The 16378-nt window shown below is 36.8% G+C and overlaps 1 protein-coding gene across 1 annotated transcript; it reads right to left on the minus strand.

The window, feature by feature from the left end:
• Positions 1-89: 89 nt before the first annotated feature.
• LOC148063382 (homeobox protein Mohawk-like) lies at positions 90-11349 on the minus strand. Its single transcript, XM_087811274.1, has 6 exons — positions 11168-11349; positions 8423-8582; positions 8207-8360; positions 7830-8141; positions 1018-1048; positions 90-941 (listed from the first exon to the last, which is right to left on the minus strand). Exons 1-6 carry the CDS (start codon positions 11332-11334, stop codon positions 698-700), a joined length of 1068 nt encoding a protein of 355 aa, XP_087667400.1. The 5' UTR covers positions 11335-11349; the 3' UTR covers positions 90-697.
• Positions 11350-16378: the final 5029 nt, after the last annotated feature.

Genomic DNA, 16378 nt, shown 5'->3' on the forward strand with positions numbered 1-16378 from the left:
TGGAAATGAGAGCTCTGGTTAATGAAAAACAGCCTTTGCGGAGAAAAAAAAGAAAAAGGGAGTTCGCTTCTCTTTCCATTGATGTCGCTAATGACTGGACGACGGGCCCTCTTAGGGGAATGAACTTGAAAAACATATTTTTCGCTCTGCAACTCGAACAAAAAAAAAAAAAAAAAACAAGTGGAAAAATTGAAGTCGTCGCTAAGGACAGCGTGTCATTACCAGCTTATGTTCGGTATCACGACGCTTCTCTTCTCGTCATGTTCTTCTCCTTCTCAAGATCGAAAAAAGAAACTCATCGAAGAAACCGCATGGATGGCGACTAGTCAACGCCTCTCGCTAATAACATGATTAGGTCAGGGATCGCTGTGTAATGATAGTAATTGTGGAGGCTTTTCTCTATAACCCGAACTGCAGATGTCACAACCCCAGTATCCATCGTTCCTTTTGCGCCGAAAATTTGCCAAAATGAGTTAAAATATTTGATGCTCTGCTTGGAAACTTGAGCGAATATAATGTTCCTCAACATAACTGTGAGGTTACAGAAGCGCAAGCGGAGACAGAAAAACGAACAAGAGCTCAGCACTTTTTTGTGTTTTTAAATTTTTTATTGAAAAAGCTGCTGTCGGATTCAAACATAGGATGATAATCCAGTCTCGGGAGTTACTAAAACAAATATAAAATACTTTGGTCGTGGCTAGAACGATGACGGTCGACTGCACACCGTCTGGACCTCGGAGATGTGCGAGGACTTCTGGATGATGCGGCTGGTGACGTGTCGGCCCGTGAGCGTCCTCTCGCCGGTGACGCCGGTCCCTTTGAGGGCCACCGGGTGTCGACTGCCGGACGTGACGCCACTTTTGCCCTGAGCCAAGTCGGTCAGAGCCACGGCAGCGTTGATCTCCCTCCAGCCCTGGGGGTCTCGCCTCTGCTGCTGGACACTGGGGGATTGTAGAGCCAGTTACATGCAGGGAATATTTTTAAGAAAGTATTTCAAATTGGTACAAGTGTAACTACCTGCTACATTTGCTGGTTTTCCCCACCGTGTCTACAAAAAGAAGATAAAACATTAAATATAAACATCAATAATAGCCAAATAAAATACACGTTGTAAATCTACTGATATATTTGAATAAATCAGTTTTAAGGCAGAATACACGCTAGTAAACTGAAAGTGGTTTAAATTGAACTTTAAAAATGTATTGGACATTTAAATTTGTCAAAAATGTGTCATTGTTGCACACTTTTGTTATGTTCTTTTTTTAAAACAGTATAAACATTTATATATTTTAATGTTTAATGCTAAAAGAAGAAATAAAAAAGTGTCTTAAAAAATCGTAAAATACCATTAAAAAGACAAAAGTAAAAAAAAAAAAAATAGGTCTGTGTTAATAAAAAAAACCTAACATTGAGATATTGAGATTGTGATATAAAAAATAAATTAAAAAAACATTATTAAATTCTACCTAACATAGTATTTTAGATCACATGGCTATTTCATTCGTTTTTCTGTAGCTTATCACATTGTCTCTGCTGAGAGTTTACAGAAAACATTGATGCAAGCAAATGGAAGATTCCATCATAAAAACAACAGAAACAAACATGCAAAATAAATCTCGTCATGGTTAAGAGAAAAGTGACATTTGTTCCAGAAGCAATTTATTTATTGGTATGTTTTTTTGTTTGTTTTGATTATAAGATAATTTCTTGACTTGTTGGCAGTTATCAACATTTATATTTTTTGTATATACTGTCAGAAAAAAGGAATAAGCTACAGAAAAAAAGAAAGAGGTATATTCAAGTTATGTACTGCATTCAAGCATACTAGGATATTTACTGTACTAGGCTTTATTATTGAAATGTGTTCTAGGTGCAACTTTCTTAAGATGTTTTTTTTGTTTGATTTTAACAAAGACTGATTGTGTCCCCTATTTGTTTATATGATTGTATTTCACCCTTATTTAAAAAAAATATATATTTTCAATTGTATCTGTAAGCAATAAACCTTAAACCCTAAAAATATACATTCACAGATCCCCTGTGCAAAAAATAATAATTTTCTTTTCAGTATATCTCAAAAGTACTGTGCAACAGTTACACATTTTAATAGGCATTACAATTTTCAATGCAATAGTTTTCAAACCACTTTTAATTTACTAGTATATATTTTACCCTAGAAAAGTTATCAACTTAAAAAAACACTCCTAAGTACAAGCTAGCTAACCTAGGAAGCTACTATATATAGCTTTTCACTTTTCATTTTATTTCTGAAAGTATATATATAAAAAAAAGATTGTTCAATTTAAATAGCATAAATACAATCATCTAATAAGAAGGAGGAAAAACACTACATATTAAACAGTTTATATATATTTTTTATAAATTCACGAGCACAAAAAAAGAGCTAGCATGCTAGCACAAATAGCTTTTGACCTCCTAGCCTTCACATGATGATTTGTACACGGTCATAATTCAAGATTTTATTCCCTCTCATGCTAGGATTTGTCACACAGGTGTGCTGATCGTGTTCCCAACCAGGAAAATAAAACCAGTTTCAACACAAGAATGTAGCACTTCATTTCTGTAACTGCTTGTTTTTTTCATCGGCGAGGAAAAACGTATACGACTTGAGCTCCATTATATTTCTGGATCTGTGGACCGGCAGTGGATCCAGTGAGTTTGTCCTTGGTGGTTTATCTCAATCTCAGCCACATGCTTCGACTTAAGGCCAACTGAAGCGTCCTGAAGTGAAGTCCTTCACTCCTGGTTTTCGTGGCGTCTCCCGGGCAGAGTTTACACGTGTTAATGGTGTTCATGTCTGTCATGAGTTTGGCAACTTCCATTTCCACTTTTTCCTCTTCCGCGCCGCTCGAAAACACCTTTAATATGAGCAGCAGGGACGCATTAAAATGTCTGCAAGTATTTCTACAGATAGTCATTAGTCACAGTTAACAATTCTTATCTTAACTTAAGGAAATATTTAAAGAGAATACAGAAGATTCTTATTTTATACCTTCCATTTGCAGCCATTTTTTCCTATTTTTGGAGAGTTTTTTTTTTACATTTACTGTATAATCTCTGCTTCATACAATACATACTTAGGTCTTTGTCGTTGTGTATCACAACATTGACTTGATTTTAATCTCCTTCTTAATGCACTTTACATAAATGGGAATTATCCATTTCCAACAGCAGATCGGGAAAAATGAAAGACAGCAAGATTAAGAAAACAAATTCACACGTGGATCATGTCTCCCCCCCAAAAAAAAGCTTCCCTGGGCCGCTGCTCTGTTTCTAGAACCGCCATTTTGTTTTTATGTTCAGTATTCATCAGTAATTCAGTGCGAAATATGACATTTAAAAATCGTTTAAGTAATTTTATATCATCAGAATCAAAAAAAAAGTTTATTGTCAGCGTTGTCAAAACAACACAGGGATTTTTTGTGGTGGCAATACATGTAAACACTAAACTAAAATAATAATAATGTAATAAATATAGATCCATGAAATAAAATACAATTAGTTAAATTAAAATAAGAGACATAACAATGGAATAGGATATAAATAAATGATGAATAATTAATTAAAAAAATAAATACATTTAATTAAACAATATTTATTATCTTAAATATTAATATAGTTAAATACAAGTTGATGAAAGTTAATAAAGTACAATTAAACAACTCATTTAGCCTCATATAAATATAATTTAAAAACTTTTTTTTAAATTCTTGTTACTAGTTATTTTTAAACCTCATCATGTTAAGATTAATTTTCTCTTCGGTCTATTGGATTGACAGACAAAAAGTCAAACAAAACTAATTTGTAATAATCATCTTATTACTTAACCATCTTTTTCTATAGCTGTGCTTCTGTTGGTCGACCACGTGCGTCCTCGATGACATACTGTTAGGTTATGAAATATACATTTTCGCTTTTCCCTTCCCGAGGATCAAACCCTGTCACAGCCTATAACCATAAATATAAATCACTCTCCATAGATTCGGCAGCTTTTACAGCTTCCAAGAAGCCGGTCCTCAAAAAACTTGTTGCACGACATGATTTACTTCAAACCCAAACACTTTAAGGAGCAACAACAGTTAGAGGAGTCGGCGTGGATGTAAATTTATATTGATTGTGAGCAGGAAAGTTACACTCGAGGAGCAGCTCGACGGCCAACGCAAACAAGATCCGCTCGCCTGGATGTGGACGGGTCGGGCCAAATGGATTTTAGTGGTTGCTCTGTGTGCTGTTTCACAGCTGAGTGGCAGCTCCGACACTCACTCTTAGAGCTGTCTTCATTTCCAGCTTTTTGGCCAGAGTGTCCGTCTTCTCACCCTGGGAAGAATAAAATCTTAGACGTTCGGTAATTGTCCTTGAGACTGGACGAGAGATTTCCAGCGTGGCCAGAAGCTGAAGCGGAACAAATGGCACACACTCATGTGTGTATGTGTGTGTGTGTGTGTGTGGAAATGACATTTGCCTGTTCGGCCAACTTTTAAATGAAGGATTGAACTTCTGGACCACTCTTTTATTAGTGATGTTTGCGAGGGATTTGGCTCCTGTTTCTTAGCGGATTAAAGGCTTGTCAGTGTTCTCATTATTGAGGGATAAGGGGCGCCCAGGTGTCAACATCTCTTACAGCTCAAACCTTTTCATTGAATCTTGAAGTTAAAACTTAGTGTCGCGTCTCTTTTTTTCAAACCCTGGTACTGGTCCGTGAGACATTTGTTACTGGGCTTCACAAAAAGAAATAAAACTATTTATATATATATATTTATCATTACTACCTGAAGGAAAATAAACCAATATTTATCTGAAATAACATAAGCGTGTGACTCTTGACAAGTTAAACAAAAGCTCTAGATACAAAACTTCCTAATTCCATATAAATAATGCTAAAACCTACACATTGGCACAAAGTCTCTAAAAGCTAAGAGACACAGATACATAACACCATCGTCAGCATACAATCAAACACACATAGATGCAAATACACAAACATCTTGATGTGATGTTTTTTCATTGACTTAATTGTAGTTATTTTTGCAGGTCATGCTTTTGTTTTTGTTTTTTTTGCTTTTTTCTATCTGAACATAGGCCCATGATTGTAATCCTGATATTTTGTACAAAAAAGATTGGGGGACCCCATATCTTAAGGCATGAACTCTAAAACGTCCTTGCCTTTTTTGTTTCCGTTAATTTTCTTTCTTACAAACTTAGCTCAACTACATCATCAACGATCCACAAAATATGTTTTGCTACCTGACTTTAGTATATTTAAATTAGACGGGTAGAGGACTTAATGTTTAAAAAGTATATTTTAATGTTATTATCAATTATTAATTATTAATTTTACCATTGTATACAAGTGTTTAACATTTATTGAAGATACACATTTAGAAAGGAGTGATTTCTGTGGAATGTAAGGCACGCATCGTAACAGAGGCTTCTTCTTCTTCATTGATCTGCTTTTTGTCAAATTAATCCAAATTTCATCCAATAAAATGGAGTAAAAATGGGTTTTCACACAAGTTTAAAGGATCCTATTTTCCAGTTCAATCTTAGCTAGGGAGGTTATGCTCAAGACTTTTCTTTCGTGGCAACATAATCTATAAAGTGGAGGCAGAAGTGGAATGGGCTGCGTTTCTTTTCTTCTAAATACCGTTAAGACGACTCAATTACTGGATTGTTTCTGACCCATACTTATTTTTCCGTGATGATGAGGGGAGTTACCTTTGGCAAAATATCACACCCAAAGCAGTACATCTGATAGAGCGGGCGTTCCCAACTCACTCACACAAGGGGCCAAAATCTTTTAACAGTCGAGGCTGGGGCCAAACGAGACATATATATGCCTATAAATTATATAAATTATCCAAGAGGAAGTATGATTGTGTTACTGTTTTGTTTTTTCCTGGAGGCCATCGGTTTATCTTAATCATCTCCTTTTTTGTTCTCCTTCATCATATACTCCGTTTGAATTCCTTTTTATTTTCAAAATCAGTTTTGCTCTTATATAATTGTTGTGTTGTCTTTCTGACACGCGTTTTCGTTATGCTTTTATTTTGAAAAGTATTTTATTTTGAGACGGACTATCTTGGTTTGTTGCGCTAAAATGTACTTCCGGTTTTATCGTTTTGACTTAGAGTGCACGCAGGTGTATCTTGATTTTTTTTTTTTCTTAGTCAACGTGTGAACACCACAGAGAGGAAGTCATGAGTGCATTATTTCATTGTTTGATGAATAAGTTAATGTTTAAAGTAGTTATTTGTGTGAAAATACATTTGATACTGTATGGAAAAAAGTTTATTTACATATGTTCTAGTGTTAAGTTATTGATTTTTCAAACTTTGTTCATTTACAGTTTTCACTCTGTCTATGTAATTGATGTGCCATATTTGGCCCCTAGGTTTTGGGTTTAATACATGTGTGACAGAAACCCAGGACCCTCTGAAAGGTGTTTTATTTTGAAACCAAAGACAGGATTTTCCTCCAAAGTAACTTAAGCATGTAACTCTTAGTAATACGCAATTTTTTTTATTTTTGTGTACTGGTTTAATGTCTGAATCATATTTACGAACAGACCATCAGATAAAAACAGTAAAACAGTGTTTTACTCGTTTTTACAAGTTTTCAGGTTTATTTATTTTTGAAGTCAAAGTATAATGTTACTTACTAAGAGGGAATACAACCTTTTTCCAAACGAAACAACTTTTAGATGAGTAATATTAAACATAACAGAATGGTATGAATTGTTTTTCCATTCTGCGCGGCTTGGTAACAAATCTCTCGCCAGGTTTTGGTGACCCTTTCTATATGGGACCATCTTGTTGCAGAGAAACGTAGTTCAGGCCAATTTCAGCGCTAATAGTGAGATATTATTGTTTATGGTCAACTAATGTGAAACTCCAACTTTCCTGACTTGCATGTTTAAACCTCATCATGACCAAGTTATTACTTTATAAAGTTCTCCACACATCTGAAACCTCGGCGAACGTAATAATGACTTAACTCCTCCTCCTGCCAGCTGTACTCACGATGTAAACAAGATTTAATCTCTAGAAAAATAGGGTTTTCAGTGGGCGGAGCTTAAAAACATTTTCTGATGTAAATATTGATGAGAGAATTGGCAAAAGAGAGTTTGTACAAACAGACACATACTGATGAGTACTATAGAGATCCAAGATCACACATTAGTTGCCCTTAAATGTTTGTTTTTTGCATCTCGTGTCATTTCATATTTCCCTTTTTTTATACTTAAGTCAGTCTGTGACAATAATGGCAACATTCAACCAGTCCACGGGGGAAAAAATGACATGTAAAATGAAGTAAAAATGTCTTTGGAGTGCAGAAACTAATTTGAAACTAGTATTGAAACTTGAAGCTAGCACGACAAGTCCAAAAACAGGTGGTAAAAGAAGTATATTAAATAATTAGACTTAACCATAATCCAGTGTGTTTTAAGTGGCTTGAATTATTTTGATAAATTTGATCACATGTTCCAAAAAAAGGCTTGCAATACTTTAAGCCATTTGTTTAAAGAAACCGAGTACATCTCCCAAAAGTCAGGTAAAAAAATGACCTCATAGATGATCGGATAGAAATTTGAATAAAAGCTAATTTCCCCTCAAGGAAACTGAGTTTTATTTGGTGGGAAAGTTCTTACTCATGACATCACACGTTAAGATTTCTGATTATATCTCGACCACTTTGTATCGAAGTCAAGTCGGGTGGCCAAGACGCGTCGTCACCCTCAAACGTGTAAAGCGATATCTGAGGAGAAAGCGTTCTTTATCTCCTTCATGGAGGTGTTTCTCATCTCTTACCCATCTGGTAGACGAAGTTGGCCTCGTAGGACGACGCCGGCGAGGTCGCGTCTCTCTCGCACTCGTTAGAACTGAAGGACTCGGAGTGGCTCCTGGACCGGGCCGACGGGTCCGTCTTCATCATGTGCCGGAGGGTGTCGTTCAGATAGCGGTTGAGCAGGCCGCTCTTGTACTTGGACGGCGGCGCCGAGCTGTCGTCGCTGTTGGCCGAGCCAGCCACGGTGAGGACGGCGCGCTGACTGTCCAGCTTGTGGGGAGAAGATCTGCTGAAGTCGGTTTGGCACAGAGGGGTGTGTAAGGCACACTCTTCGTCTGCGAAAAAACGCTTTAGAATGAGGAACTTTTTAAGGGTAAATGAATTTACAAAAGAAACGTACCGTCCGACTCTGCGGCGTCACTGCACACACTCAGCCTCTCGGCGTTGCCCTGGATGTACTTGTTGTACAGCTTGATCCTGAGGGCCCAACTCAGGTCCGGTTGTCTCACCGTGTTCTTCAGCCTCCGCCTGGCGTTGGCGAACCAATTAGAAACCTGCGCAGAAGACGATGAATTGACTCTGAGCGATAACTCGACTCAGTCTTTATTCTCCTCACCTGCACCAAGGTCATGTGGGACCCCAGGGCCAGGAGGACCTTCTCGGTCTTGGTGGGATAAGGGTTGTCTCGGTGTTTGTAGAGCCAGTGTTTCAGCGGACGGGCCATGTCCTGCAGCACCTGCCTCTTGTGGCGAACTTTGACCCCTCCCAAGCGTGACCTGTCGAAGTATCAACCTTTAATATTGAAAACGATCATCATACTTCATGTAGACTCAGTGAAGGAACTTAGAATTATAATTAGAAACCTTTGCTGCCAGTGTTGTAAACGTAGCATAGGATTTATTTTGTAATAAAAGAATAAAAAGAATGAAATAAGAAAACACACAAAATGAGCAATAGAAAAACAGAACCAAGCACAGAGGCAGCCATTCTGTGGTGCGGTGAATATGGATTCACATGAATGCCCTATCTTTATTTTGTTTCTCTGTATGCTACATTTTAACAATAAATTATTCAAGATTTTTATCAAAAATAATTACAAATAACTCCAGTCAATCCCATGTGGATTTTATGTTGTCACTGTGAATCTTTGCCATTTTTGTCTAATTTTATGTTATATTTCAAAGCTATGTACATTAAAACATTTGATTATTTCACCTAACCATATGAAATTGAACAAAGATGGAGTGTCTTGCTTTGCCTGCACTTATAAAACACTGATATACACTTTATCTATAACAGACCGAAAGTTGATATATGACATCTTGTTTTAATTATGTATCTGTTTTTTTTTTGACATCCACTCTGCAACAATCTAATTTCCAATGCAAACCGTCATGGTGATCAGTTAATCCAAATGAGCCCCTGAGGCTGAACAGCTTAGCCATTGTTTGATTTCTAGCAATAAATTGAGTGAAAACTCTCTGCAGCTAAATATGGACACAACTGAAACTCTGGTTATTGTGCCTGATGATAAGATCCCAGGGTTAAATCACTGCTTGGGTGATGTAGGTCAGTCTAGTTCAACACGAGCACACGAACACATGATCTAGACCTTGTAATCCATGCGTTTGTGTCTTCTCGTCTGGACTATTGCAACAGTTTGTTTTCATGTCTTAACAAGAAGGATCTGTCTCGCCTGCAGTTAATACAAAACTCTGCAGCCAGAATTCTAACCCGCTCTAGTAGAAGAACTCACATTTCTCCGATCCTTAAAACTCTTCACTGGCTGCCAGTTTCTTTCAGGATAAACTTTAAAATTCTGGTTCTTACTTCAGAACTATTCATGGTCAGACTCCTCCTTACATCACTGATCTGATCCAGCCTTACACCCCAGATCGGGCTCTGAGGTCTATGGATCAGAATCTACTGATGGTTCCTGAACCGCTTCCTGACCAGAGGAGAGAAATCCTTCCAGGCTGTTGCTTCTAAGCTTTGAAACTTTCTTCCCCTCCCTCTGTGTTTGATGATCTACTGACTCCTTCAAGAAACATCTTAAGACATTCTTATCTGTTCAGACTTTTCCTAATTTTTCATTTAGCTGCAATGTTTGTCTCTATCTTGTCTTGGCCTTTTAGAGTTTTTAAATTTGTATGTATTTTTAACTGTGTATTGCTCTTGATTGTTCAAGCGCCTTGTGAGCCTGGTCTAGAAAGACGCTTTACAAATAACAATGACTTACTTTCTAAAGAATGAAGAGGGTTATTATACATAACCAAGATATTTGATTTTAGTGTTTTGGCCAATAACGTAATTGCACCTGCAACCAAGCCACAAAGACCTTCTTGATCAACCTGTCAGTCATTTGAGTTAAGACGGATAAAGTAACAATTATATAGAACATCAGGAGTGTCATAATTTGGACACAAACGTGGAAAAATAATTATTTCCATTTATAAGAATTTGGGAATTATGACACTATTCCATAGAAGCCAGTCATGGGCTCTAACTTCCACATGGCCCTTAAATATTTTATTATTATTTGTATGCTTCCTAGTTCTTTCAATTGGTAAATATTAAAAGCAAAAAACATGACTTTTGTATACATCACAACTTGAACAAGATCCCAAAAGTCAAATGAAGGCATCACAAAGTTGAACAACTCAGAGATGATACTATAAACTTTATTTTCTTCTGAATGAGAACAAAAACCTTTTTGATTTGAAGTTGTGTTGTGTCGAGTCATTATTAAGGACAATGTATACAATACTACAAGTATCTTTTAGTTTGGGTTTGTAAAGTTTGCAGGATACATAATAGGAGTAAATTCATAGGCGGTAACACGAATGACATGATGACGCATTTGAACTCATCGAACAAGGAGGAGCTTTGCCATCTGAAAGACACTTGGAGAAGAGTCTCAATGTACTTCTTAGCAGACAAGAAGTTTTTTTCTGTTGTGTTATCTGTACTTTTTTTTGGTTTATTCTACAAATGTGAAACACATCAAAATGAATCACATCAAGATTCACATAAGAACTAACAGTTCTTTCAAAATTATATATATATATATATATATAGTTAATATAGATAGATATATTTACAATATATATTTCAACATTCCTAAAAACAAAGTAAAGTATTTATTATATTTAAATAAAATAAATTCAATTTAAAAAATAATCAGAAATCTTGTCTCTACTTTAAAACAGAAACACTTTTTGTTTTTGTTTTGAAACACTTGCATAATCAATCAGTTTCTTCTGTGACATCAAAAACTAAAATGACAATTTAAATACACAAACAATGGCTGATAATGAGGTCAAAGTTCGCCAGACACTCATCAGAAGACGTGTTAACTCACCCATATCTGCTGCATTTGAAGGTGGAGCTGTCAGAAGTCTCCTGACAGTGCAACAGGTCAGCGTTGGGACCTTCTGCCAAACTGGTTTGAGTTAAATCATCATAGAAGGATCTTCTCTCCGCTCTTATGTTGTCCTTCAGGTGCCGCAGATCCTCCGAGGTCATCATGGCAACCGGCTTCACAAAGACAAGTGCATCAGCAATCTGTGGAGCTGACATGGTCAGACGCCATCCTGGAAAAGTATTCAGTTGAACTTCGTGTTCCTCAGAGTCCTGGAGAGAAAAAAAAAAAGGAGCAACAATGTTTGTGAAGTCAGGGGATGTTGTGTGTGAAGAGTTCTAGTAGCTGCTCTGCTGACGGTCGGTCCTCCCACCGACCAATCGTAGGCAGGAGCAGAGGAAGCACTCGGCAATCTGCAAAACATTGTAAGAACAATCTGCGAGTGTGGTCGCCGGATTTACTGGCGAGATTCTTCCACAGTGTGACTGCAGGGCAGATCTCATGTTATTTTCCACGTGGCATCGGGAATCCTGCGGCTTTACCATAGAAATGGTGTCAGCAAATAATAATACATGTTTGACTTGAGGATTTTGGAAATGAACGTGTGTAATTACAAGGTTTCTAATGGCCAGAGAAACCACAGTCGTCTCATGGTTGGCAGCCAGCTCTGGGATTTAACTACAAATTGGGCAATGATGCCTTCAGGGACACAACTATGAACCTAATATGGGTTGTTGAGGAATCTCGTGGCAACTGTAAAGTTTAAAGGGCAACTTCAGTGTTGATTTAAGTGTGGCTTAAATAGATATTGGACTGTATTGTATCATCAGTATGTGTTTGTTTTTACAGTACTCTCATTTCATTGAAATATTTACATTAGAAAATGTTTTTCTGGAGATTAAATCTTGTTTACCATAACCCCGCCCACTCTGCTGTGATCAAGCATCAATGTTTGTCACCGTGTGTCATTCATTCCGGAAGTCTCCACCTCCAAGGGACTCGTTGCATAAACAAAGCGGGTCGTGATTACAGCTGGCTGGAGGAGAAGCCATTATTACATCATAATGGAATACGCTATTGTAACCTCTCGTTCGCTGAGATTTCAGACGGGGGAGAACTTTATAAAGTTATAACTTGGAACATGGTCATGATGAGGGATTTACTGCATCTTGGAGAGGAAGACTTCAACATTTGAAACACGTGAGTCAGAGTTGAAGCTTCAAATTATTTTCCCTTTAACCAATAGAATTTAGTGGTAATAGTTGAATGACGATTTTTATCTCGCGTGTAAATACTTTTCGTCGTATATAAGAAAGCGGTTTCTCCCCATATTCTTTCAATCATGTCTAACCGCCCATAACTGACTCATCTGGACACTGAGTCACTGGTCAGTGAGTGACATACCTTTTCCGCCCTCAAGCGACTTTAATTATCTCCATGTCTTTTGGCAGCAACACTTGCCGTAGTGACCCCATTGTTTGTGTTTCAAGCAAATCAGCTTTTAGTTCCTGATGGTCACGGCTTTTTGTGTATTCATAAAAAAACAACCCTTGATTGTCGCAACTTGTCTATTCTTTCCAATCTCTTTTAAGAAATGTTTTTTTTTTTACTTGCTGGCTTTAACCGTACCATCCAAACCCATAATCCCATCCTCCCAAAAAAAAAATTGTGTTGATGTTTTCTGTCTTTCCTGTCTACAGTTAAAACGTCTGCAGCCTCTTGCTCATCCGTTAAACATATTATTGAAGTCTATAACTCTCATCCCTGTTCATAATTCAGCAGCATCAGTGGGAAGACTTGACTTCCAGGGTTTCAAAGCTAAAAAACACATGGAGCAGAGCAGCGTGCAGTAGATTCCTCCCCTCGCATTCCTCAGTAGTGGTCAGAGGACGCCGCGAGCAAACACGCCATTTACTCCCGTCCCTCTGCGACTTGTTCACCGCCTGGGATGTTGATATTAGCGCGGAACACACCTACGTGCAGGAGTCTGGAGAGCTGTAACCAACAAGGTGGAGGACATACATCTTGTCTTGTTTGGATAGTTTTGACACTCAATTGGCATTTGAGGTTCACGAAACAGGAGTTTGGAAAAACCTTTAAAAATGTCTCAATATTGTTGATCAAATTGAGATTTATCTGGTCATTAATACGGTTTTTAGTTTAATAATGATGTGAATTTCAATACAGATGCAAAGAAACCCTCATTTATTTACGTCATTTTTCAACTCTTCATGTATTATCTTGCAATGGAGATGTCGTCAGAGTTCCATCACTACAGTTAATCTACTTACAAGAAGCATTTGTACCTGATTCTGAAACTGCTTTTGCACTTACCTGGACTTCTGTCTAGTTTTTTTGAGACCTGTCTGCTGTTCCTCTTATCGGCTTGTTCCATCTGGAGCGTCGGATACTTTCCACGAATCGATCCTCTAGATTCCACCTGCCTTCTCCAACTTCATTTAATAAACCAGCAAAAATCTCTCGTCCCGCGGCGATCTGCTTGCGTTTTTTTGTGACACAGTATTGAGGTCGTTTTCACCCAAAATTACATATTTTCCGTTCAGAGCTTTTCCCCTGATGTTATCGGATCAAAAGTCAAAAGGCTCTTCAGGAAGACTTTCCATTTCTAGCAATGCTACAGTCAGAGCTGGATATTTCGTGTTAATATTTACATTTCGCTGTTTTGGAAGCAAGTAAATAGCAAAATGTGTTGATACGTATCACGATATAATAGCATATATTGTGATACTGTACAAACAAGGATATATTTGTGTTGTCAAGTACTTGACTCTGGTATTGCAGAATTTACAGACCACATGACTCTTGACAAAATCGCAACTGTTTTCATTAGTTTTGGAAAAAAAAAATCCCAAACATCAGCTTTAAAAGCTGCCGAAGTCCACTGTATCCTCTCGTCCTCAGTCATCGAGATCTCATCGTTCCGTTTAGTTGTAGAAGACATAATGGCTACTGCCATCTAGAGGCCGGAAGTGATTGAACGCTGTGAATATTTGTATGTTAATTGTACATTTAAAATTCCCATTATTGTATTTAATTCTCACTTTATTGAAACATAAACCATAATCTTACACTCCAATAAACAAACATTTTAGAACAGACTAAGGGTCTCTTCCATTAGATTCCGAAAAGTCTTAACTCAATGCATCACTTCCATCATGTGATGGAATAAACCATTAGCTATAAAGCTACTAGAATAAAAAAATGTATTTAACGATTCAAAATAGGCAACATAATTGTTTAACCTACATTTGTATATATTTTAACTGTGTATCGTTTTGTTCTGTAAAAGGCGCATTACAAATAAAACTTACTTACTTACCCATTGGTCCAATATTCAGTTCTGGAGTATGTTAGTAAATATGTGCCATCAGACATTGAATGTGAATTTCTAGCAATGAATTAAGCATTAAATCTGACTTTCGATATTAACAGTTTCAGTGTTAGCAATTTTATGTAAAAAAAAAAAAAGTCTGAATTTTGTTCTGTTAATATAAAACTTTTTTATTGTTCATTTTATTAATATTGATTACATGGATTTTCTTTTAATTTGTATATTTTCACCTTTACATTTACACTGATTTATTTCTACATTTTAAAAAAAGACAATAAAAAAATAACAATGCTTATTGGTTTTTAATGGTATTTTGATTTTTAAAAATTCAGTGATATACATTCATATTAAAAGTCTGATGGCACACATTTACTTTCATAGGAGTAACGCATATTAGCATTAATCTAGAAAACTATTTTTTTTGCTAAAACTACTCAGCAAATTTGCCTTTTAGTGTTTCAGAACTGAGGTTTAAATTGCATTCATGGCTTAGTTTGTCATACTTAGTTTGTAATGTACTGGTCAAACTTTGAGGTTGAATCTGGAATGATTTTATCGACTGTGCAAGCTTTGATTAAATATAGTTGGTTCCAAAATCATTTATATGCTCATTTTACACATGCTAAACATAGAATGTTTACATATGACCTGTTAAAATGTATGTGTTCAATGCACGTATTTTTGAAGAAAAATCTATGTAGTTATATGTCTAGAAACTTAAAAAAAAAGTGATGCAAAATGAAGAGATTCTCAAGCAAGATTTTTACTACTAAAACATCTGTGTGGCAATATAATGCAATATTTATTTTCCACAGAAAAAGGCTTATCAATCTATTTTTATTTATTTTTTTGTCTTTCAAATGATATTTTATTTTTAGTATAGTTCTTTATTTTTACGATAGTTCTTTATGGTTTACTGTTTAATGTTTTTAAAAGAAATTATTATTATTATTTTTTCAATTAACATGAAACATTTTATAGCGTTTTTTAAATTTATATTTGTTGCAATTAAACTTCCGGGTGGTGGATGGAAGCAGCCATTATGTAGCTTAAGGTACAAAGAAGTCCCGGTTAACAACTGAGGATGGGAGGATACAGTCGACGGCAGCTTTTTAAAGCTGATTTTTGGACACATACTGGTTTCAAAACAAATGCAATTACGACTTTGTCAAGAGTCATGTGGTCTTTAAATTCTGCAACAACAGAGTCAAGTACTCGGATTATACTGCAAATATATACTTGGTCCTACATTATTCCTACTAAATTAAGTACAAAAGCCAATGTGCTTGGATCTTTTCAAAAATCTAACCAACTAAGTTGAGTGAGATTTACAGGAGGTATTCTCAGGCACTGAAAGTCATCACTATAATTTAGACCGATAGATTCAAATCGTTAAAAATATCATTTACACACAGTGGCAGAGGATCGAAAACCAGCTGACATCACAATTCTGGTGTGGGCACATAACTCCGGGTTTGGGTTGGATCGCTTCACTGTCCTTAATGGCATCGTGATGAGCTCACAGGGAGTCTGCAGATTCTCAGAGCGGTGGTTAAATCATATCTGAACCGTCCCTCTTCTCAGACTGATTTATGTCCTTCGGTGACGTCTTAAGGTACCGCTGCACGGATTGTGTACGACTCGAGCGCGGCTGAAGCTAAATAAACAAGACGAGGTGTCGCTCCCCTTTATCGTGTTTCGCACATCACGGAGCTTTATAACTTTACAGGCAGACGTAACTTTCTCACTCCGGGTCTGTTAATACCCTCGTCCCTCGACGGACATAACCTGCCTCACGGCGGTGACTCTCTCCTCCCAAACATAACAACACGGACACATTAACGCTCCTTCACGCCTCA

Source organism: Callionymus lyra, chromosome 16 (assembly GCF_982586985.1).
Source record: "Callionymus lyra chromosome 16, fCalLyr1.hap1.1, whole genome shotgun sequence".
Lineage (NCBI taxonomy): Eukaryota > Metazoa > Chordata > Actinopteri > Syngnathiformes > Callionymidae > Callionymus > Callionymus lyra.

Bases quoted from the DNA above. Each gene is read 5' to 3' on its own strand.
- LOC148063382 (XM_087811274.1), bottom strand. From the start codon at position 11,334: ATGATGACCTCGGAGGATCTGCGGCACCTGAAGGACAACATAAGAGCG. The intron at 8,142-8,206 runs GTACGTTTCTTT...GTTTTTTCGCAG, and splicing joins TGACGCCGCAGAGTCGGACG to ACGAAGAGTGTGCCTTACAC. The intron at 1,049-7,829 runs GTAAGAGATGAG...TTCTTTTTGTAG, and splicing joins CAACTTCGTCTACCAGATGG to ACACGGTGGGGAAAACCAGC.